This window comes from Hydra viridissima, unplaced genomic scaffold (genome assembly GCF_058129835.1).
Source record: "Hydra viridissima isolate aposymbiotic clone 2 unplaced genomic scaffold, HvirCarnegie_v1 scaffold_15, whole genome shotgun sequence".
Taxonomy (NCBI): Eukaryota; Metazoa; Cnidaria; class Hydrozoa; order Anthoathecata; family Hydridae; genus Hydra; species Hydra viridissima.
Window position 1 is genome coordinate 9,251,185 of NW_028324314.1, and position 26,122 is coordinate 9,277,306.

At 27.0% G+C, this 26,122-nt stretch overlaps 1 protein-coding gene across 2 annotated transcripts in view; it reads left to right on the top strand.

The window, feature by feature from the left end:
- Positions 1-26,122, top strand: part of LOC145192791 (E3 ubiquitin-protein ligase rnf213-alpha-like) — an 88,675-nt gene that overhangs the window by 24,308 nt on the left and 38,245 nt on the right. For both annotated transcript variants that reach the window (XM_090072646.1, XM_090072647.1), the window contains exons 4-19: positions 240-389; positions 608-831; positions 3,673-3,989; positions 7,126-7,358; positions 7,543-7,734; positions 7,985-8,174; positions 10,955-11,019; positions 13,266-13,515; positions 14,193-14,276; positions 16,662-16,784; positions 17,683-17,854; positions 18,423-18,695; positions 18,819-19,657; positions 19,803-19,959; positions 20,796-21,013; positions 24,767-25,087. In XM_090072646.1, coding sequence (XP_089928772.1) covers positions 240-389; positions 608-831; positions 3,673-3,989; positions 7,126-7,358; positions 7,543-7,734; positions 7,985-8,174; positions 10,955-11,019; positions 13,266-13,515; positions 14,193-14,276; positions 16,662-16,784; positions 17,683-17,854; positions 18,423-18,695; positions 18,819-19,657; positions 19,803-19,959; positions 20,796-21,013; positions 24,767-25,087 — 3,808 coding nt within the window. The remainder of the gene's footprint in view (positions 1-239; positions 390-607; positions 832-3,672; positions 3,990-7,125; positions 7,359-7,542; positions 7,735-7,984; positions 8,175-10,954; positions 11,020-13,265; positions 13,516-14,192; positions 14,277-16,661; positions 16,785-17,682; positions 17,855-18,422; positions 18,696-18,818; positions 19,658-19,802; positions 19,960-20,795; positions 21,014-24,766; positions 25,088-26,122) is intronic.

Consider the following 26,122-nt stretch of genomic DNA (forward strand, 5'->3'; position numbering starts at 1 on the left):
ATTAAAAATGATTGGTCTATATTACATAGGTTTAGTTTTTGTAGTGATTTATGGGACACACTTTATATGTAAAATGGTAATTTTTTTTCAAGTTTCAGCTTGTTATAATTATGATTCTATATTAACATTTGAGTTATAAGAAGAAATTGTCTTAAAAAACCTCGTTGTAAATATATTTCCGCTATAAAAGTATTATTTTTTAAAGAAAAAAAAAAATCAATAAGACCTTCAATTTTTAGGTCTAATATCATATCAATCCCTGGTTCTGCTTCAATATGCGTTAGGTTTTTAATTGTACAGCCAAAACAAGTTGAGAGTCTTTATGTTGGTTTTGAATCAGAGCAGCTTGGTGGATGGGATAATTCAAAAGTGCAGATGCAACTTACAGAGTAAACTAAATTTGTTTTAAAATTATTTGTTTCATAAAACACACCTTCATTCTACTTTTTTGCAAAGTTGAAAAATTAGTTTACTTATTTCAAAATAATAAAATTGAAAATAAAGAATAAAAAAAAAACTAATTAAAAACTAGTCAAAATAAAGACCATAAACAGTTAAGGTTTCCTAACAAAATTAAACAAAAGTTTTAGCTTGTATTTTTTTCTAGGGAGATATCTCAAGGATTTATTTACCAGGCAGATCTAAGAGTTCCACTAACTATGCTTAAAACGCCTTTAGAGTATAAATATGGGATTATAGCCAAAGAAAAAGTTGTTTGGGAATACCTTCATTATGTATATAGGTCATCAAAGAAAAATTCAAGATTGTTGGTCATAAGCAAAAATTTCTTAGATGTTTTTGCTTCTAACCAAGTTTTTACTTTAGAAACAGGTAATTTTTCTTTTTTTTTTTATTCAAAAGTTTTTTAAATAAAAATGATGACAAAGTTTAATTTTTTAAATTTTAAGTTTTAAGTTTTAATTTTTAAGAAATGCTAGCTGGTTTGGACCTCTAACCTACTTACTTATGCTTACAATTTTTACAAATACAAAAAGTCCAATCTTATAATATCAAATTAAAATTATGTGGTGAGGAGTAAAAAACCATTTACAGTTTTTTACAACTGAAACTTAGGTGAGACAAGAAATTAAAAAAATGATAAATTCTGTCACTTAAACTGGATACAAAGTGCTTAGTTATAATCATATGACTTGTGAATAAGAATATTTTTTAAAATTATTTTGTCGATCCATATAAGTATGAGAAAACTTAATACCTAATAAGGTTGTAATCTACAGGCTGTGTCTGTAGATTGCAATCTACAGTTTGTATCTATATGTATCACTAACTAGGTTTTCATCCTTTATTTATGTACTATTTTGGTAGCAGTTATCTTGGCATTCACAGTTAAATTGTGTAAAATGATATGATTTATTTTTCTATTGTTTAAAAGATCTTTTTTTTTAATGGTTTAAAAGATCATCCATTACGTGGATGCTCTTTTAAACCATATCCACAACGGTATTTTACAGTAATATTGCTCATGTTTGATTTACCTATCAATATCTTTGTAAATCAATTTTACATGAAAACTTTCCTTCCTTTGAAAATTTTATTAGCCTCTCATGAATTTGAATTTGTGTATGTTGATCCATGTTTATGCTCCCACAACCATCTATGAACTAAACATTTATAAACATTCAATGTGCTATTATTTGTAAATGTGTCTCAGAACGTCCTAGCATCTTTTTAAAATGTAAGTATAACAAATACAATAATAAATTCATTCATAGACATAAATAATTTTCTTTTGCTATAGCAAAAAGAAAATTATTTATGTCTATGAATGAGTATAAATAATTTTCTTTTGCTAAATTTTTTTTCCTATATTTCATACTAACATTTTATAATGGTTAAAAATCATGAATCTTTTTATAAATTGGAAAAGGAAATAACACTGGTTAGAAGCATTTACATGTCACTATACATATATATATATATTTACATACATATACATATAGATATATATATACACTTAACTGCAAAATTAACACACCACTTATACATTTCCATTTATTTTAATTGTCGTCAATATTATCATATATTTTGACAAACATATTAAGAATAGAACACATAAACAATTATTTTGATGATAATAATAAAATTGACTTTGAGGATGATGAAAAAATAAACTAAAACCAAAAATATAGTTCATTCAACAAAATAAACTAAAATGATTGTTATTGTTATGCGCACTAATATAGCTTAAATTTAAACATTTTTGACTTAATAACTAGTGTTATTAAGTCAAAAATGTTTCAATTTAAGCTATCAATATCTAATGTTACCATCTATTGATGTTATTACAGCTTGACAGTGCCATGGTATACTTTCAATTAGAGATCTATTTGTTTCTTGAGGGATATCTTCCCACACGCAAATAAGACTTTGTCGCAGCTTGTCTGGGCTGTTAGGTGATGGATGTTGGCTTCTAACATGGTGTCCCATTATGTCCCAAAGATGCTTTATTGGATTCATATCTAGACTGCAAGCTAGCCACTCCAAAACTTGAATACTAATACTATTTAAATAATTAGTAACAATATGTGTTGTATGTGGTCTAGCATCATCCTGCGTAAGAAGGAATCCATCTCCAATTTTACGGTGCAAAAGGTACCACAAAAGGTTCTAAAATATCTGCTATGTATCGTTGAGAAGTCAGATGTCCACCATCAACATTAAAAAGCTCTGTGCAAACTGTTAAAGATATTCCACCCCATACCATCAATGAGCTGCCTCATGTAAAGTGGTTTCTCAAATGTTACAAGTGAAATATCTTTCATTTGGTCTTCTGTACACTCTTGGGCGGCAATCAGAACTTACAAGGCAAAACCTTGACTCATCTGTAAATAAGACCTGTCCCCTATCAGGTATTTCTCAATTCATATGCCTCCTTACAAAATCTAGACTGTTTCTTTGGTGGTCGTCAGACAATCTGGGAGCAGTAGCTGCTGTCTAAGGTGGGAAATTTAAAGCACAAAGTCTTCTTCTTACGGTATCTTGACTAAGAGCAGTTCCATGAACCTCAGCAAGTTGTATTTGGAGACTTCAGCAGTAGTGAACCGTTCTCTCAGTGTTCAAAGCATTAAAAATTGGTCTTCCCACAGCATTGGTAGCTCGTGGTCTGCCTTGGCCTAGTCATCTAGCGTGATTAGTGATCTCAACAAACCTTTGTAGAACCCTACTGACTGTTGCTTGAGACACTCCAAATTTTCTGCCAAGTTCACAATTTGTTAATTCTTCATACGACAAAGTAATAGTTGCAACAAATTCATCACAACTTAAATTTTTTCTAGAACGCTGCATTGCAAACAGATCTTTAAAAGCAATACATACTTTTCTTTTAGAAGTGAGGTTTAATTATAGCAAAACATGCTACTTATAAAAAACTGCTATAATTTTGATATTAAATAAGGAAAACAAAATAAAACCTACAAAAGGCATAACAATAAACATTATCATCTTTGAAATTGATAAATCTGAGAAAAACATAATATTTTTCAAAATAATTCAGAATTAATAAGTGATGCATTAATTTTATGGTTAGTTAAATTTCTCTTTAAAGACAACATATCAGATTGAATTTTATGTATAAAGGCTTCATTTTGTTTAATGTGGTCCACTTCATTGCATCATTACAAGAGCCTTTAATTAAGAGCTTAATTGTTCTAGGTCTCATCTGGTATCAAGTTGATGACTTCTTTATGTTGTCAAATGAAAAGGATATCCCTCATTTATCTATTAATGGAATATTTAAACATGCAAAAGTCTTTTTTACAAACAGTGGTAATGTGCAGCAATCTCAACCCATCATTGTGTTTAACATTTATCTTCAGTTACTATTAAATACCTCTTTTAATGACCAAATGCTACAGAAAGGCATGTTTGTAAGAGGTTTATATTTTGGTTTCTTTGAATCTTTGTATTCAAGTCGCAAGGGCATTTATCGGTTGTGGCATAAAGTGGCAAAAGATGAAGAACTTATTAAAGTATGTTTTCCATTATGTAATTTTTTTTCACATTTTTTACTAATTGGATAGCAAACAAACAATTTTTATAAATACTATTTGAGCATTGGCAATATGAAATAAAAATTTTATATTGCTAATGCTCATAAAAAAATAACAAATATTCAAAAAAACTGGATAACATTCAGGGCATTGAAGATTGTATTTTTTGTCATTTTAGGTAAAAGAAACAGTTTCAGTTAAAGCTAATTTCCCAATAAATGGCATTAGAACTTCAAAATTGAGTTTTTCTGATGAATTACCTCTTTAATAAAAAAATAAAATAAAAATTTATGACTTGCAAAGCGGATTTAAAATGTTAATTCAAAGAATTTAAGAATAGTGTCAAATAAAAAACTCTGAGCAGTTTCAATAGAATCTCCTAAGTGTTATAAAATGATATTACTTGTAAATCCAACTATTTTTGATTTACACGTTTTCATATTTTTTTTTTTTCATATACATATCTCAGAATCACCTTATACCATTTAAATGTATGTTTAAGTTCAACTTCACATATTGTTGGAAGTATGAATATGTGGTGTACAAAAATAGTATTTAACAAACTTCTGTCTAGGAGTCTTCTTATCAAGCTACAACTTAATGCAACTTTATCTGTGGTTCAAGGATTTAAATATGTTTTTAATTATTCAAATAAATTAAAGGTTATAAAATTGCTATATTTCAAAAAAGAACCATAAAAAAGTAATGGTTGTATCATTTTTTTTTTGTACAACTTTCCATTAAATGTTTTTAAACAAGTGATGAGAAGTGTTCCTACAAAATCTTTTAAAATCTCTTGGGTCAAATTTTTGTATTTATATTTTCAAAGTTTGATAATAAAGTAATTAAACCATAATATTTCTTTATTTTAAAAAATAGAATGAAGCATGTTAACTACTATTACTTTAAGTAACTGATTAAAATTAATTTAAAACTTAAAGACTCAGTTGCTGAAATATCAAAAATTGATCTGTATAATATTAGAGAAATGTGCACCCTTGCATTTTGTCTACGGCAGCTTCAAATATCTTCATTTTTTCAAGAAAATTGCCAGCTTCTCTATATAATACAATATTACTAATCAGCTTCCCAATGTTGTTGGGAACTTTTAAGTTCTCCCAGATTTGGCTTTAAGATTGCAGAGTTTGTTAAAGCCAATTCTGGCTCTTTTTCCAGTAAGCTTATAAAATTAGCATTACACTCATGTCAGCATAAATGAATACTTCTTTAGGGCTAGATTATTTATTTTATATTTGCAAATGCATCTTTTCCATACTCTTTGAATTTCTAATTGTTTAAGGTCAATAATAAAATATAAATTTTTAAGTGGTATTTAATGCTTTTTATTTTTCTCAAATTTTTTTAAAGATGTAAAGCTTCTTTTAAAAGTCTGTTTCATGGGTGTTACTTATAAATCTTTGTAAAGTTCTACTTTTGTTACGTAATTAGTTTATTTCCGATTGTTTTCTTTTGCCTTTTTTTAAATCTTATTTAGGGTCATTGCGTTTATTAGTGAATTACTTTTTTGCAATGGTCTGTGTTTTTTTATAACATCCTTATTAATTTAATTGTTATATTATAAAAGACATAATGAATTAAAATCAAGATATTGCGTCTTCTGCAACAGTTCTTGTTAGTTAAACATGACAGTCTTTTTAATATAATTATTGGAACTTTTGACAAAAAGATTTAAAATATTCCTGTAAAACAACTTTTTTTTAAAGGAAGTTTGTTGCTAGTTAATTCACTGGAGCTTTCTAATTTTCTACTCAAAATAAAGGTGTAAATTGGGAACTTGAGAATGTAATTCAATAAAATATAGTTTTAAAAATGAATGATTTACCAAGGATAAATATGGAAAATAGAGAGTTAGGTCTCTATGGTTTGTAAAAAATATGCTATGGTCTCTTAAAATATTCCTCTAATTCAGAACTTGATAACTCTAAAGTATAGAGATCTTTTTTTTTTTTTTTACCAATTGTTGAAAGAGTTTTGGAGAAAAATAGTAACATGAGAAAACTGAACTCTTAAATTTGCAGGATATAAAGGAGATATGAGAGATGGATGGGAGTGATGAGGATGTAAAGTATCACTTTACTTTTAATCTCAAATATTCAAAAACTAATTCAGCATTTGTTTTAATTTCCTACTCTGGTAAATTAACTATTCACTACAAGATATTTGCTGGCTACAGGAAATATGTTGGTAAAATAACAAACAAAATGTCTGACTAAAAATGTTCCAAATCTGTGCAGGCATGTGGATTCCTTCCACTTCTGAATGAATGAAGAAACAGGAATTTGATTGCCACTTGATTAAGTGATGATCTGACATTAAAGTCAGATATTTTTTCTACACTAAAAGAATTGCTGAGCTGCTCTGAAATTTGAGATGAACTAAGAGTGAGTTTTTGATATCTATATATAACCTACAAACCATTTTTTAGCTTACTATTTTAGAATATTCTATAGCACATCTATGTGGAATAGAATATTCCATTGTGGAATAGAATATTCCATTGAAAAATGCATTAATACATATAACTGCAGAATAATATTCAAAGGAGATTCAATAGAAATTTTATATTTATTCTATAGACTTTCTAAAGATATGCAATTGAAATATAAAAAATTTTACTAATGTTTTGTAGATAATTTTTAGAATTTCTTAAGATGCTCTACCAAAATTCAATAGAATTACTATACAATTTTTATGACAGTTCTATATCAATTTTACTGCTATAAGCTTATAAAAATTTTTTAAACTTCTATAGACATTAATGTCTTCTATGTAACTTTTATAAAAATTAAAAAATGTCTACAGAAATTCTATAGACTTCACTATAAAAATGAAATAGTTCTATCAAAGTTCTATAGAATTTTTTGTCATGGGATTAGCATCATGCTAATAGACCAAGGGAACCATCAAACCTGACATTCTGGTCACAGGTGGTAATCATGATATTTCTTTTTTAAAATTTTTATTTGTGAAATTTTTTATTAATTTGATAAAAACTGATAATAATGCTTTATTAATTTGCAGGAATGAGGTTTTTTTTTTACATGATTTTATACTGTTTTCATAATTTATTATAAAAAGCTATTTTATATTACAGCAATTATTTGATGTTTTGGAAGTTCGACTGAAAGAAAGTATTAAAAACACAATAGATGGAATCATATCTTGTCTGCCCTTCCTTATATTCTTTTATGAAAATGAAATTTTGATAGAAAGAGTACCTTTCAGTTTTACTTGTGCCATATTCAAAAGGTTTTCATTGGAACATTTTGATAATTATAATGAGCTATCTACAAAAATAAAGAATGTTTTTTCAAAGAAATATCTGAGGTTTGTTGCAATTATCTTAGTTTTTAACTAATCATTAGCACTGAAAAGTAACTCAGTTTCATCTTATTCTTATCTTTTCTTATAACATAGCATTTTTTAACATTCTAGGTGGCCTTTTATCTTGAAAATTCTTTAAAATTCTTTTTGTGTTATATTTTTCATATATATTTTTTTTAATTTGAAGAATGATTCAAGAAGTTTTAAGCGTACTGCTTCAAGCTTGGTTGAAAAAGTATTCAAACTCTGTTTGGATTTGTAAGGCTCATTATTGGTGTTATGGGTTGGTATTGATCAAGTTTATCTCTCAAGAAAAAGATTTTTTTCAAAACTTTTATTTGACATTTCTGGAAAAAAATGAAAACATTATACCATTCAAGTAATGTAGTATTATTTAAAATACAGTATTATGTTTTTAAATGTAGTGTTATGCAAAATACAATATTATGTTTTTAAACTGTAGTATTATGAAAAATACAATATTATGTTTGTAAATGTAGTATTATGCAAAATACAATATTATGTTTTTAAATGTAGTATTATGGAAAATACAATATTATATTTTTAAATAGTAAATGAAATTAAATCTTTAGTTTCTCCTTAGTTTTTTAAATAATGTAAATTTTTAGGGAAACATTATCAAGACTCACCAAAGTACAAGGTTGTTTGAAATCAAGTTTTATGCTTCAGCGTTTACTTGCTCATCATATGACAGTCAATAATTTGGAAGATGCTTTAAATTCTGGACTATTTGAAAAAGGTATTTTGATCAGCATGCTGACTTATCATCTAGAATCTCATCAGTATAATAATAAAATGGTAAGTTGAGTTAACTAATAAAATTAATGAATAAAATGTTTCTTAAAAAGTAATTAAAAAAAAAAAAGAAAAAAATGATATTAATAGCTATGTCAAATACCATTATTAAATTACCATCATTAAATTACCATCATTAAATTACCATTATTAAATTACTATCATTAAATTGTCATCATTAAATTACCATCATTAAATTATCATCATTAAATTACCATCATTAAATTACCCTTAATAAATTACCATCATTAAATTACTATCATTAAATTAATCATTAAACTTTAGAGGATAACTTTAAAAAATCTTTTTTTAACCAATAGTAAGCAATAGTTTACTTAGACAAATTAGTGTAATTTACATAAATTTACATAAACCAATTTTGATTTAATTTGATAAAGTATCTTCTTCAGATACCTGCATAAAGGACATAACCAGTTAGCTAACAAAAAAAAAGCCCAGTCAGCTGTCCACACCAAGAGAAAATTAGATGGCACGTAATATTTTCTTCTGGAGTATTGAATAAATTGTTACTTTTTCAATTTAACAGATTTGTGCTCTTTGTAAACTAACAAGCCAAGAGCACAACTACTATTGAGTTTCTCTAGAGACTTGGAATCCAAGTTGTACTTTTTCAAGTTGTTATAAAGAATGATCTCATCAATAAATGAGTCCATTCCAGACTCAACTACTTCGTCCTATGATAAAACCTTTTTAAAAATTTTCTTCATTATTCTGAGAGCTTCATTCAAACCAAAACTTAAGAAAGTTAAACAATATTGCTGTCCTTCATATTTGGCAACTTGTTATTTCCACAATGCTTCATCAATGCAAATTTGCAAATATGCCTTTTTCAGGTCAATTATCTCTAAATTTTCTCACAATTTTCTCCAACTCCAAAACTTGCTGCTGCAAATATTTGCAGTGTAACTAGATACAAACTAATTCAGTTTATAATAGTCCATCACTAGATGCTTTTTTTCAGATTGTTCTGTTGAACTACTGCCATTAATGTAATGAGACATAACTTCACTTCCCTTCAAACTGTTTCAACCATCCTTGTTTTGTCGATTCTTTCACTTTGATTGCATATTCACATTTTATATCTTCTGAGATATAATAGTTTGGAGTTTTGGTTTATTAAGTTGGTGTTTCTATCAACCAGTTCCAGGATATGCACCAGTTACCATTCTTGAATTCTGTTATGAAGTCTTTATTGATAATTTTTTCCATAACTAGTAGATCAATTGCATTGGTTGCTGGGTAAGTTGAAATTGTACCAACATTTATTTTTTCCACGTTAATCTTTATGGTGTGGCTGTTCATGCTGAGTTGAACACCTCTTAGAAGTTGTACTGCATCCAATGTCAAGCAGCATCTGATATCTAGGAATTATGTCAGCAACAAAGTAAAACAATAGTAATTCCATTTATAGTTACATCAATAACAATCTTGTAGTTTATAGCATGGAATGTTCATCATGATAACTTTTTCTTTTGTTAGTGCATCATTTTCCATATTTGCAATTTTATAATTTAAGATAAATTTAAAGCAACCTGTGTCCATTAAAGTTTTTATATTCTTTCTATTCACCCATTCAAAATGTGTTGGTTACTTTGAATTTTGCAGGGCTGCTTGTGCAAAGTCAGGTGGCCCCCCTTACAATTATTTTGAATTCTTGTATCATTTTGAGCAGTGCTGTGCTAAGTGATTTTCCATTCCACGTACAAAACAGAATCTTTATCAAAACTTTTTTGAATCTGTTTCAAAACTTTAGAATTTGTTCCTTTCTGTCCTTCCCCACTTCTCTTCCCCCCACCCACCCCCACCTTCCCTTGCACCAGAGCAGAATGGAATTTTAACATCATTATTTAGTTTCACAATTTTTTTTATGAACAAATGATTACTAAAGACATCCTAACAATTTTCCAAACTTTGACTGTTTTTACAAGCTTTTTATTACCTCTAAAAATCATAATGGCCCGTTCTGCAGTGGGTTCCCCTATTTAATAGTTAATGCTACCGGAATAAAGTACTAAATAAATTTTTTTTATCATCTCTAGTTAAGGGAATGAAGTTCCCAAGAATACAATTTGTCTTAAATAAATTTTGTAGTAATACAAAGGTTATTGTGTTACAATGAATTGCTGTTATCAATTGATTATCAATATTTTCAGTTGTTTTGTTGTTTAGAAATATAAGAAAAATGTTTTTGGTATTAAAATATTTCTTTCCACATACATGTATGCAATTTTGATATTTTGTAATATGTTTGTATTATTGTTAGTATTATAGTCTTTAACAGTCCTCCTATTAAAAAATAAATGAATAGTTTCCAGTTAAAGTCTTTATATTTGATTTATCCCTTGGTATCTCATGGTTTTTACATTTAATTCCTCACACTCACACTACATTAAACTTATCACACTTCTGCCTTAATTAAAAGGATTGAAAATAAAATTTTCTTCGAAGCCTTATTAGATAGCTAATATCATCTGTATGGGTTTATCTTTTTCTTTTTGAAGGATCTTATCTTTTGTTTGCTAAGTTTTTAAAAAAGTTTTAATGTAAAACAGTTAATTTTATTGAAAGACTTTTAGTTGCAATTTTTATTTTTTAAGTTTAAATTGGTTTTCATTTGAGTTGGGTTTTTAAATTTCAGTTGGTTTCTAAATTTTAGTTGGTTTTTAGATTTAAGGTAGTTTTTTAAATTTAAAATAATTTTTAAATTTCAGTTGGTTTTAATTTGAGTTTGGTTTTTAATTTCAGTTGGTTTTTTTTTGTAGTTACTTTGGTATCATAATTTCTTGAGTACTGTACTTACCAATTACCAATTGGATGAATACCACAGGTAAATTGTAAAAAAACATTAATATAAATTTAGTTATAAGATTTAATTTTGTTTTTGAAGTCACCAAGAAAGGTATGTTGTGTCATTAAGCTCTGACAAAATCAACAAAATCCAAAATGAGATTCTATGTTGATGATTTCCATAATGATAACAACTCTTGGGATTGTTGAAATATTTCAAGAACCACTTAATCAGTTTTGATATTTTTTTCTCCATATTTAGTAAAGCTTTAAGAAAACTTTATCTTTGAGTAGATCACAATATTTTCTCCATTTTGTGTGGACACCTTGCATGAGCTTTTGGTCAACAGTTTTCAAAAATTTTGTGATCCCAATAATGGTGGAACTGATTGATGTCTCTTCAATTTTGGCCTTCTTATACAGCTTGGATTTCATATTTGCAAAATATTTTTTCCACTGAATAAAGTTATGGCACATTTGCTGGATTCATGTTTTTTTGGGACAAAATTGATGTCCTTTTGTTGATACCATTTGATTGCACTTCTTGAGTAATAACAAGATACAAGATTAAAGCAGATCATCATACTTTTGGATCATAGGCATAAGTTGCTATTTTAAACATTCTTTTATGTAAACTTTGGAGTTCATGTCTCCATGTCTTGAAACCATACAAACAGATGCTTTGCCAAACCATAACTTTCTTGGCAAATTTTTTAGTTTAAATTGCTTTCAGCGAAACATCAGGCTTTGTTCCTTAAGGAATTATATTAAATTGCTGGCTTAGAAGTGTCAAACAGTCAAGTTTGCAGTAGGTTTTCCCATCCATTAAAATTCAGTTTTGATTTCCTTGAAGCTTTTCTTGTAGCAGTTTTTAACTGTGCATTTGGCCTTTGCTGAATTTCTGTTGAGACCTTCCAAGGAATTTCATCTCTCTGTATGTCTTGCTGTCATATCTCTTTTTGACTTTTTAAATTGTCAAAATTGGAACACTAATTTTTTCTATATTCCAAATGGAGTACTCTGGATTTGCGTCAATCCCCCTGATCACTTATTGGTCAAGTTTTAAACCTTAAAGACCTTTTTCTTGTTTTCTCAACTATCTTTTCAATCCAAAACCTTTTACTCCACAACTTGATAATATGACTGATAGTTTTCCTTTGAAGTTTATACTTTTATGTTAGTAAATAAATTGGAACATTACACTTTTTAGATGACTCATTCAAAATAAAAATTCTCAGTTCTTCTTGAGAATACATTTTTTTTGTTTACAACTTTTTAAAAACTACTGATATGTTGTTTGAAAGGAAGATGAATTTACTTTAAAACAACTTAAAAAAAAAAAAGATCCAAATCAAATAAGTGGTTCTCAAAATATTTCAAAAATATCATGAGTAATTATCATTCCAGACAGTTTTTAGTATATTATAGTATACTATAGTATGTTTTAGTATATTTAGAGATACTATATTTATCTTTATAGTATATTTAGTATATATTTATATTTGTATTTATCTATTAATCATATAGAATTATTCATCAAAAAGAAAGATTCATCTTTTTAAAATTTAGTTTTGATGAAAAACTACCATCAAAAATTTTTTGTTAACAAAGCAGCTCATTAATATCAAATGGGCATGCTTTACAATTAACTTTTTTATCAGACAATAAACTTTTATTTGACAATTTAGTTTCATTTGCTTATTAAATTTCATCTGCAGAAGGAATTTAATTTTTGGAAACTTTTAGGCAAAAAAGCTGCAAAATAATTTTAACTAAACTGACAAGAGAGATATTTCTGCCACATTAAAAGACTCAAAAAAAAATGATGAGAATAAAAAAGATTGTAGATAATGTAGATTATTGCTGCATGAAAAAGCTTTTGCCATAAGACTATATATATTAACGCTATAGCTGTTTATACATGCATTTAAGTATGCATGTAAAAATGTATTGATGAAAATAATATCTGCTCTGATTAAAGTTAAGCTTTAGGTGACTGAATCAACTCTTTTGGATTGTGAAATACATGAAAGTAAATATCTCCTTTATCAAAACATTCTTATTTTGTCAAAAGGTTTTTAGCTACCATAGAAAATTTTACATGAAGATTGAATGACCTTCATGCAACTAAACACTGTTAGCTTAAGTGAGCCATTAACCATGATTCAAATCAACTTAATATAGAAGCTCCGTGTTACATAATAAAAAGCTGTAGTAATATTCCATAAGATAAATATCCAAATTTATTTTCAGACATGACAGGTTTTTTATCTATATTTATTTTAGGCAGCAGTTAGCTGATTCATTATTTGACATGTTATTGGTATCCTTGAATATAATTCCGATTACGGATGATTCTTGTGCATTTTTTTCAAAAGTGTTTGCTGTGATTAATGAACTTTGTAGTTCCAATTCCAAACTTGATGATGAAGAAATTCTATTGAAGTTGCAAAAAATAAAGTTATTGCTAAAAAAAGGGTTCTGTGAGCTGGATTGTAAATGGCATGATTTTAGCAGCTTAGTTTCTCAGCTTAAGGTTTTATTTGATTTTTGAAATATATATATAAAATAGTTATCTAAAATAGATTTTATCATTTAATTTTTTTTAAGTTGTCTCATTTTTGTGAAAAGTTATTTTTTATAATTTAAAACTCATAATAGAGCTAAACTTTCAATTACAAATTTATTCAAAATAAAAAAGATTTAAGATGATACTTTATGATGCCAAATTTTTTGATAAAAATTTGAAACATGGATACAAGTTTCTGCAAGAAAATGAATTAAAATACAAATATACAAGTTAAAGAAACACAAGAGTATATCAATAAAGAACTAAAATTTAGTAAAGTTTTATTAGGTAAATAAATTGTAATTGTATTTAAGTAAAATAACTATATATAAATATTACCTGCATAAACATGCAATAATAACATGCGTTTGCAGGGTTTTTTTTCAAGTAGTATGTGTATTTTGTTAAACTGACTTGTTAATGACACCTTAACTATTGTTATAATTATTAATTTTATTTGTTATTGCATGTTAAGTCTTCGTCATTAGTAATCTTATAATTTATTGTAATATTTATTCTCTATTTTTAGTATTTTAATGTAACTTCATATAATTTTATTTATAAACTTAATGTAAATTAATTTCGTATAATTTTATTTTGTATTTTTTGTATTTTAATATATTTTGTTTTGTATTTTGTTATAGATCCTAAATGATTTGCTTAACTTTGAAATTAATTCAGTAAAAGAGCTCAAAGACTGTGTAGTTGATATTCTTACTATAAAAACTGTAAGTCATATTTCTTTTGTTTGAAAAATTATTTTATTATTTATAAAAAAAATTTCAAATTATGGTTAATTACTCTCAAAATAATGAAAATTGTATTTAATCATGTTCTAAGATTGTTTTGATTTTTTCTGTGTAAATCATATTTACACAGACGAGAACATGTAATCTGGTAGATTTGTTAATGAGATTTTTTAAGTTTAAATATTAATTTCCAGTTTAATTAAAGAATTTATCAGTACTTTAAAAGACATGGTGCAATGAGAAACAGCATAACAATTCAATTTTTTAATGGTCTTTTTTATTTTACAAATAGTTTTCTTTAAATCATCATGCTTCATGTTTTTTGGTAACATAATATGCAGAGGGAAAAACCCAATGCTTTTATGATTACTTTTCAATGTAGTATCTACTTATTTATTGTACTTGGTTTTGAAATACATGGTCCCACACAATATGGGAAGATGAAGTTGTGACTGTATGAACTGCTCCAGTCTTTAGTATATCTCATGAGCTCTTGATTTACTATATTGTCCTTTAAAAGCAGTAAGTTTAAGGCAAATCAGTCTAATAAGAAATTTAAAAGTGAAGCTGCTTTTTAAATTAAAATAATTGTCTTAGCTTTTAGTTCAGCTTAAGAAAACTTAGATAAGAAATAAACTGATATTAACAAGTAAGCTAACAGACTTCAAATATTTGTTCAAGTATGGGAAGCCCACAAACCATCTTATATCTGCTGGTTTATCTGGGGCTAAAGGACTCAATTTCAGTAAAGGGCAGAGTATTATTTTTGAATTTTAGGTTTTTTCATGCTTTTTTAATCAATTCTTTAACATTTTTGTAATCAAACTTTAAATAAATTATTATTAAAAAAAGTATAATAGGTAATATATGTATTAATTTGTGTTGAAAGTAAAAATATAATTTAATCACATTGTCTAATCACACTGTGTAATCACACTAGTTAATCACTCCTACTAATTAACAATAAGTAGTAAGAAATATCTGTTTAACATGTTAACTGTGGCCTGGTATTTTTAAGTGAATGGATTTAGCAATGTTTGAACAGCTGGTGTACAATTATACGTATTGTGTAGGTGCTGCATGACATGGTAGTGAATATTTGAATTTGAAGGTTTGAAACTAAATTGTACGCCAGCTGTTTGTTTCCGATGGAAAATGTAATCTATATAAACTATTTAGCATATGTAAAAACTTGTGTATTTTTGATTCAGCCCCACAGTGAGGAAGATATATGTAATACAAATGAAATTTTCATTATTTTTTAAACGTTATTTATTCAAAGATTAATAAAGAACTATCTCTAAACATCTAGATCTAAAAAAATTCAAAAATGGCTAGGAAAGCTTACAATACAAATAAAAAGGCTTATCAGGACATGTATTACAATAAGTGGTAACACATTTGGCCAATTTTGCTGTTTCTTTACATCCTAGCTTAGCATCTAGCCTTGACTAGTACATTTGAACCGTGCATGTGCATTTGTAAACAAACAAATGCATCGGCGTGTGGCACATACCGTAGTAAAACATGTGGCAGCATATCAAAATGTTGTTGTTGGCTGCCGGCTGTACATGCAGCAGTTAATGTGTTAAGTAGCTTCACCCAGCACTGCATATATATAGTAGCACTATCTAAAAAAATTTTCAATCCAATCTGTAAATGATAAAAAAGTTTTAAACTTTCTGGAGATCCTTAGAACTGTTTACAGCTTTTTTTCCTTAGAACTGTTTACAGAGCTTCTAACTGCTAATACAGTTTTATGCAAAAAAGTAAATAAATAAATAATAATAATGTTGAGTTAGTTTTGAAATTTTTGTTCTTATTAAAGTTATTTTCAAATTTTTGTTGGTATAAATTTTGCATAAAACTACCTGTGCAAAAGATTTCTGGGTAAGCTTTTCTGAAAAAAACTTGATATTATTGTTTCTTAGTTTACAGCCAAATTGTTGTAAAATGTTACAACTCTATTTTTTTTTTAGAGTTTTTTTAAGTTTTGTAAATATGAGATGTAAATGAGTGTTTCAAAAATTAATCAAATACTTGCAATAGTTAATTAATGGAATCTACAGAATTTTTGCCCTTTCATTTGATATCAGACATTTCTGACTTCAAAAGACAGTTTTTCAAGTACTGGGAATGTAATATTTTTGAAAAATTCAAAATGCTGAATATTTTAGCAAACCAAATACTGGCATCTTTTTTAGTTATTTGCTTTTTAAACTGTGATCACTAATGTTATATTGTTATGATAACTTAGTAATTCTTTTGATTGAGAAATGCAGTTTTTCTTTACATGCTGTTGTGGTAATTTTTACATTTGTTTAACAGAGTTTTCACTTATTAACTAGCATTTTTTTTTTAAAGCAACAAATGGACACAGAACTATTGTTAAAAGTTTATTGTGATGTTGACATGGTATCTTATGAAGAAGAAGTTAAATTAGTTTTTCATGACATTGTTTCTTCATTAGTTGAGCAATATTTTATGGTATATTTAAATTTATTATATTCAATATTATCATTCATTATTTATATGAAAATAAATAAAAGCAAAATTGCTGAGTTTAACAGTAATAAAAATTGGTTCCTTGAATCAGATAAGAAAAATCTGAGCTCTTAAAATAATTCATTCTGTGACAAATTTTAAAACCATTATTTGCCTTTTTACTTTTATGTAATTTAAGAAATATAAGTTTTTATAAGTTTTCTTTTTGAGAAGTTATTCAATTTAGTTTAAAATCTAAAGATAATTTTGAAGGTGCTTGAGTTTCAATTTACTTATAAAAACTCACAAAAGCTATTTTTATATAAAATTTTGAATTAATGCAATTAAGTGTCAGCTTTATGCAAATTTAAGATAATCTGAAAAGCAAAGTGAGATTTCATTTAAAATATTTCAAATTTATTGCTTCATGTATATTTTCTTTATGGAAAATGTATTTATTTTAAAATGCTTTCTCAATGATGAACAAGATTGGTCATATTATTCAATAAAAAGTGAACAGAGTTTCATAAACATTTGGTTTTTTTACAAGTAGAAATAAGCAGTTTAAGTTTCATTGCATAGTTAAAAACAATTTTTGAAAAAATTTTTGAGACAAACTAAATAAAACAAAACAACTTGGACACAACAGGATACATCAGAAAAAATGTGGCTTAAAACTGGTATGAATCTGTCTTCTTTAATTTTAAAAATACAGCTTGAAATTATTTTGCATAAAGTCTGGGTATAAAGTTTGCATAAAGTTTGTTTTTTGTCTGCATATTTTGTGTAATTTTTTTGTGCACAGATAAAGCCATTGTACATTTTTTAAATTAAGAGTTGATGGTTTGTGCATTTTTTAGTTTAAGAGTTGTAACTTAGTTTTTTGAATTTTTTTTATAAGACGGAATTCACTATAAATTGTCAGCAGTCAATGTCTCATACTTCATCAAGTTATTGGGTAAAGTCGCTAGTACAGGTTATGAAAATCAAGTACGAAAGTCTAAAAAATGAGGAAGAACAAATGAAATTCTGCCTAACCTGGAAACCTTTAAGTACAGTTTTAAAAATTAAGGGTAAAGTTTATTCTGATTTAAATTTATATGCACAATTTAACTTCTTAAACTTATAGGTGCATAAATATTACACAGTTTATTTAGTGTACTCATCTACATTCCATTACATAGTTTTATTTTCAAAGTTAAAAAAGAAAAATCAGATAGTGAGTTGTCAAATCAGAAAAGTCATTTTGCTGATAATTAACTTTTCACCAACTTTTGTCTTAACAATCCGAAAATAAACAGAGTTCAAAATATCCACAGCAGAACTTTTTATGTTTGAATGACAGTAATTTAATTTGCTTGAAATCAAAGATTTAAATAAAGGCATGGCTCAGTTTAAGGTGTTTCTAAGGTGTAAGGTGTGTTCTAAGGTGTAAGGTGTGTTCTAAGGTGTAAGGTGAAGGTGCTTTAAAAAAATAAAATGTGTTGCTTTCAATCTTTTCTTGAGCAATAAGTTGCAAATATTTTGGTGCATTTTCTTTTGATTCAGTTTATTGCTTTTTGCACTATTTTCTGATTAGTATTTTTGTAAATATGAATTATTTTGTTTTTAGTTTAGAGTTGTTTTTGAAAAATTTTTTAGAAATAATCAACAATCCTAGTAAAGATACAACAATGGAAAAAATATTATCAACGCTCAGGTATATTTCTGAAACCATTATAAATGGCGAAATTTCTCTTAAAAAGTTCTTCAGTATGTTAGAAAACCAATCATTTTTTGAGGCAGCATTAAGTTGTAATGGTAATTTTGAAGACTCTTTTATTGTAAGAGTGAAACAAGCACACTTGTTCAAAAGAGTTCAAAAGGTTGCTAGCTTTACTATAAAGATTTGCAGGCAATTATTTTCAGAAACAGGTATTTAAAGTTAAGACTCTTAATATTTTTAAACTAAAAATATTTTAAACTTACTAGACGTTTTTAAATGTATCAAACAATGTTTAAATTTCTCAATCAGCTTTTTTTTTTTTTTTTATATAGTTGAGATAACTATGATAGAAGAAATAGTTAATAAAGATTTTTCAAACACTTGCTTGAAGGAAATTTTTGGGGGGAAGGTTTATAATCTACCATTGAATCAAACAGATTGCAGAAAACTTCAGCCATTCTTAGTAACAGATTCAGAATTCAGCAGATTTTATATTACTCTCCCATCTTTATCTTTTAATTATGAAAGGTATTTATTAGAAGATTTGAAGGTTGGAACAATTGATGATAATGAAATGTACACTGTAGAAATCTCTGTTAAAGAATCTAAAGAAAATGATCAGACTGATGGTAATGATAGGTTTTTATTTGCACCAACCAATCATTCTAAACAAGATCAAAAGTACTTATCAGAAGCATGCGAATTTTTTAAAATATCAAGCCATTGGTTTAATTATGCTTCTAGGATGATGGACTTCAATATAGTGAATAGCGTTATATTTCTGAAGGAGCTGGAATCAACTTTAAAAAGTCAGTATCTGAAAAGCTTGCGCTTACCTTTAAATGATATTGACTTAATTAAATCAATTATATTACCTACAATACTAAAATTAAAGTTGACTCTTGAAGATATCTTGGTTGGTAAAATTAATCTACGGAAAGCTGAAATCATTTTTTCTGATGGTAGAGATCAGCAGTGCATTAATCAAGAGTTAAAACTTTTATTCCAATTTTTAAACACAACTTTTGACAATGACAATAATTTAGAGAGCTGCATACAGAAAGTAAACTATGCACTAATAGTACATAACTATTTCATTGCTCGAAAAGTCATGGAGTTGAAGAATCAACTTAATCTTACTGGAGACTTTGAATGTGTAGAAGCCATATTGGTATGTTTGTTTTTTAACTGAACATTGTCAACTTAAATTTTATTACTCTTCTGAAACTTATCTTTATACTTTCTAAACATATTAGTTTATTAGTATGCAATTTTATATTTAAGCTCATAATTAATTGCAATTGTTTTGTATATAGAAACTATTTAAAGAATCAGAAAACCTGGAAAAAACTTCTGCAAATTTTAATGACTTTAAAAAATACTTTGAAGATTTTTCACCTGAAATTTTTGAGATAGTCAAAGCTGTTTCTATGTGTTCGCAACTTGTTAGCTGGCTAAAAGAAAGTTTGAAAGGTCAGAATAATGTTTTAACAAAGCCTATGATTATCTAATTAATTCATCTGTATATTTATACACATTCATATCATCAATAGCCCTAAAACATATAAAATGTATTTTAGATTCAATAATTCTCATAGAGCCTATAACTGTTTTAGCAACCAATTCTAATATATTTAAAATGTACCTAAACACTTTAATCATGTTTAGCATGTAAAAATTTGATGAAAATGTACTCGTTAAAGATTTTGCAGCATAATATGCAAATAATAAAAAGTATTTTTTATGTTTCTTTTTGTATCAGTAAAACAAGCAGATTTGAAATCTTGAAACTTTATGTTTAGTACTGCCTCAAAGCAAATCAATTTTTTTGTGTGAAACCAGTTAAATTGTTGCTGCATAAAATGGAAAATACTTTTTATGGTATATTTTGAAAAAGTGTACAGCTTTATTAAATTTGAAATTTAATAAACCAAAATTTTGCAAATTTCAGAACTAATTACACAACTTCATAACTGTAATTTTATTTAGCATTATAAAATTAGCCTTTAGAGTTAAAAAAAAATTTCTAATTAACATTTGTTAAACATAAGATCTTCTCACAATCAAATGTCCATGTTAAAAGTAATAATCAATATACATACATACATACATACATACATACATACATACATACATACATACATACATACATACATACATACATACATACATACATACATACATACATACATACATACATACATACATACATACATACATACATACATATATTTAATGAAATTTGAACAATTTGCTTTAAAATTTGATTATTGTAACATGAAATAATTAGTTATACTTTTTTGCAACAGATCCTAAAGAAGTCAAGGTTTTTGTTGATATGATGTCAATTGCAGCTGGTGAAACAGATTATGAAGTGGATCGTGTGAAATGTTTTGAAGCATCTTGTGTTGCACTTACTCCATTTATTTTTGAATTAAAAAGCAATTCAAGTTTTGTACAACTTTTAGAGGCTTGCAAGAAAACTAGAACTTTGATAAAAAATGATCCAGAGATCATAAAGAAAATGGTATAAATATCTGTAACTATTTTTTTTTTTGCTTTTAAATTGTTTAAAATTCATTTGTATTAAAAGTTAATTTGAAATGACTAAAGTCACTCTTATGGTAATCAAAAGCAGAGTCAGCTTAAATCTAAGAAGACTCTGCTGTTTAAAAGCCTAATTATAAAACTAATCTTACATAAAATAAACAACTAACCCAAGGAAAAATTGTGTTGTTAAAATGTGTATTGATCTGGTATAAGCAGTTTTTTTTATTGTTGAAACAGTGTTTGTCAAGTATTAATGCCAGTAGATTGATCAGTGATCTCAAATTTTCTAATAGTTTCTATTAAATTAGAATTTAAATCAAACTTTTTGATTTTGATTTAAGAAAAAAGTCTGACATGCCTAATAAACCAAAAACAAATTGTAAACAAAGAGATACACTTAAATCAAGACCCATTATTTAAATATAGTTTTAATGTCTCAACTCAATTGTATAGAGGTAAATACAAAGTTTTTCTGAATTTAATTGAGATTATTGGTATCTTTTTTGAAACTCCAAATACATTATAACAATATTTTAAGCAACTCAATTACATTTATAACTTTCTTTTTTTTTTTAAATTAAATTAAATTTTAAAAAAACTGAATGCCTGTCAAATCTCTCTAATAACATTTATGTACTTTTCCCATTTTGCTTTTTGAGAAAAATAATTGGTGTCTGTTAACATAGACCATTTTTAAAACGTTTGTTAATTAAAAAATTGTAGTCATAGTTTTTTTAAAAAAACATGTAGTCAGTCACTCTTTAATCTTTTCAATCTTCTTGACTTTTCAATCAATCATGAAGCAAAAGTTCAACTTTACCTTTATGGCTCTTTGCACTTCTTTTAATGACAGTTCCATTTTCTAACAAGCTAAAAATACAAAAGTCAATTAGGTTTTACATTAAAAAGAATAATAATAATTTTTAATGTTATAATGAAATACCAACATCAACACCAACAAATTTTTGGTTTTGTTTGTTTGTCTGAGTAAGAAGTTTGACTGAGAGTTTGGCAAATATACTCATACTGCTGAGGATATAATTCAAATTTCCAAAATAACTGTTTTTATATGGCTTTAAATAAGTGTTAATTTCTTTCTGTTAAGATATCACTATCAGTATCTTTATCATTTGTAAGATGTTTAAAACTTGTCCATTAGGGCAACACCATGCTCAGCTATGTTATATACTATCTTTATATACATTTCACTTGTTTTTGTAGACTTGTGTAATTCATTTTTGTCCCATGTTTTAACATGGGACAAAGATAAATTATACAAGTCTACATAAAAACTGATGAAAATCTAGTAGTTTTAAAAAATGTGTAATCTGTGAAACAATATTCTCAAGTTGTTTGTTTTGAATCAGTTTTGCACCAACAATTACTTCAATGGATGTTCTCCAGGGGTGCCAAATGCCTTGGTTTAAACTGTGATCTCATTATCAAAAAGCAAACGCAACTAATTCTTTTAACAGATACCAAAAATGGCCAAGAAGTTTCTTTAGAGCAAATGCAGAGATTGCAGCATGCTTCTTTTGTAATTGTCAATATCCTTCAAAGGTTAAAGAGCATTTTTTGATGAAGGAGATGCATAGGGTGTTAAAAACCAAGCCTTCACATAAATTTGAATAGCAAAAGTGCAAATATCTCTAAACTTTTATCTCCTGTCTTTGTGTCTGACTAGATTGTGTGGAATCAAAAATATGCTGTTGCTGGCTTTTTTTGCATGCTTATGCAGCATATGAATTGTTTATGAAGCAGAAAAAGAGCAGTGAAGGACCAAATGGATATCTTTTTGGCAAATTTGAAATGTTTGATATGTTTGATAAAGTTTCCTGAAGGGACAGTGCAACTGGTGTTGGTTGTTAGATTGCCAGAAGAATTATTTGATACTGTTGTATAAAAAATTTGTGCATTTTTTTTGTTCCCTACTTTAACAAATAATTTTGTACAGTTGTAGCAATTGCTTCTACTGTGCCTGATGATAGCTTGGGAATACCTAAAAGTTGGTGAACACCTTCTCTAGATACTAAATTTGGGAAACTCTTAGCTCTTCATTTGCTCTTGATGGAATATAGCTGAGTTGATATATAACTAGATTATAATTTAAAAGATTATAACCCACCCCTTAAATGGCTGGTATCAATACTAGAGGCTTCATTAAGGTCACTAAATTTGGCCATATCAAGGCTCACAACCAATTTGTCATTTATTGTATTCAGTCTGGGATGTCTGACATGCTTTGGATATGAATACACTGGAGTCTACTCTTCAGCAACCACATCATTAATTTAATTTTCACTAGTGGAGTTCTGCCTTTCACTCTTTGATGGGGATGCGGGCATAAATTTGTCATAACTTTGTCTTATTTACTTTTGTTTCATTTTCTTTTTTTTAAGGTTTCTTTTCTTCTTAATGCCTCTTTCTCTTGTTAAGATTTAAAAACATTTGCATGAGCAAAATTGAAGAGATCTTCTAATCTTGCTTTTGCCCATACTATCATAATTTTCTTTGCAATTGAATATCTTGCATTCCAAATAGATTGCTTATCAACATTCTTAAAATGGAAAAAATAAACCCAGTCTCTTTTTTTTTTGGTGGAAGCTCAGTAACACTGAGTAAATAAGATGTTTGTCTAACAAGCAAAATGTCTGTAGTTTTTCTGGTTGTAAAATAAACACTATTTCTAAAATGTTTTCTGGTAGAAAACTTTCCTGTAGTTTAGATACCATGATGCTATTAGAAAAGAAATGGCTTAATAATATATATTTTTTTTATTACAAATAATTTTTTTACAAATCAAGATAAATAGATTACTCTTGAACATTAATAAAATCCTAAAGTAAAATTGCTGTGAAAGTTAAAAAAATGAAATAAATATGAAAAGTTTGAATACTTTTTACACCACTATATATATATATATATATATATATATATATATATATATATATATACTCTGGTTGTATATACCCATTTACTGATATCATGGATCACACTATTATTGAAACTGTGTGCTTAGCAATTTTGAGTAATGTTGTAGTTGCTGTAACTAGGATATAACTATAGCTCTTCCAAATTTCAGGCATACTTTATTAAAAATGGCTTATGGATTTGCATTTAAAGTCCTCAGTTATAGAGTGAAAATTTTTTAAGTCGCTAAAATAATTTGAATCTCTGAAATTTTAGATTTAAAAGTAGTTATCTCATTTTAAAATATCTTGTCTTGAATGTATAATGCAACCAATAAAGTGTTTGTTGTTTTATAGCTGCTAATCGGGTGATCTGCATATCTTGTGATTATAAAGTAGTAAAAATAAAAACTTTGACAAGAATCAAAAATATTATCAACGCTACAAAAATACCAAAAGTTAGTTACACCTATTACTTAAAAAAAAAGTGAAAAAAAGTATGGTGGTGGTCTGTGTGAATTATAAATGAAGGGGAAAAAACCTTTTAGACAGGTTATTCAGCAGTACTACTATCTCATTTATGTAAAGCCAAATAGATTTTTTTTTTCCTGCCTCACTATGGTTGTTTTGGTTGTTTATGGTTTTATGGTCGTTTAAAATCTATTCATTATCTTTTACACCAATTAAGTAATTTTTAATGTTTTCTAGGGTTGAGGTGTGTTTACATTTGTTTTGTCAATCTATTAGATTTCTTTTAATATTTGCTATAAACTTCTCTCAAGAAACCTTTTTGTAAGGAGTTTGTTTGATTTTTTTTTCAGATTGATTCTAATCATAATCTTTTATGGTTTAAAAATGCAAAAAAATCACAAGGATCTGTGACTTCCAAATCTATAATGGAAGCTCAAGCAGCAAATCGATATGGAGTTTTTGTTATAGGAAATGAATCCAAAATAAATGATTACTTAGTCCAAACCACTTTAGCAGATGTAATTAAGTTAAAAGTTGTTCATAAAGACCTAATTAAAGAGTATTCTTATGAAGAAGTAAGAGACTTGCAAAATCGTCTGATGTTACTTGGTAGCAGTATCAGTAGCAAAACATCTTCTGAAAAACAGGAAGAAAAAGATTACTTTGTTGAGGTTAGAGTTTTCTTTTGATTATTTTGTTCTTCTTTCGTTTTTTTCTTAAAGTTGTGTTGATTTGGATTAAACTATACACCAATCTATTTTGATATTTATTCTCCTAATATGATGAGCTACCTTAGTAACTATTATTTGTGTCTAATCTTCTTTAAAGATTCAAAATCTGATTTTCAATAGTTTAGAATGATTACAGCTTTATTGGATGAAATGCAAAGTTGTTTTGCTTTAAGCAAACAGAAACTAAAAATAAAAGTTGCTCTACAAGAATGATTGAAACATTATAGTATTCAACTTAACCAAAAAGAATTTTTTTAAGCTCAAGTCTGGTTTTCAAAGTATTCCATGTCCAATTCTTAATAAGATATTACCAAAGGACATCATATTTAAAAATACAAATGAGTTTTTGTTGTTTTTCTGAAATGGATGTTTTCCCCATGTTTTCTAAAAAAAAAAAAAGAATTAACTTCTATGTAATTTTCATATTTTAAATGAAATGTTCTGTAAAGTACCAAAGAGTGAAATATTTTTCAAAAATTTTACATTTTTCTTGTAAAGTAACATTTTTTTGATATGGTGCCTTTTTTAATATGCATTTTGTGATAAAGATTTGTTAGCCATTAATATTTTTTATTCAAATTTTAAATATTATTTTCTTGCAGCAAACACAGCATTTCTACATCTTTTTTATAGATAAAACTCCCCCCTATTAACTTTTCACATTCAATTTATACTTGTTCATAATCCAAAAAGTCATGAAGCACCAACATAAAATTAAACTTAGAAAACTTTTTATTTAATAGTCATTAATTGTTCCATTTGTTAATACAAAGAAACACAAATAACATAAATTTTTTCTACCATTTTCCATAATTTCTTCCATGCAATTCAATTATAGACAAAAAAATTTATCAAATGGGTTTTGAAGAAATGCATTTGGTAAACTTTTTTTTCTGAATCTTCAGAAATGTGAATCTTGTAAAAGTATATAATATTGTCACTTATAATTAGGCTTAAATCAAATTATTACTATTT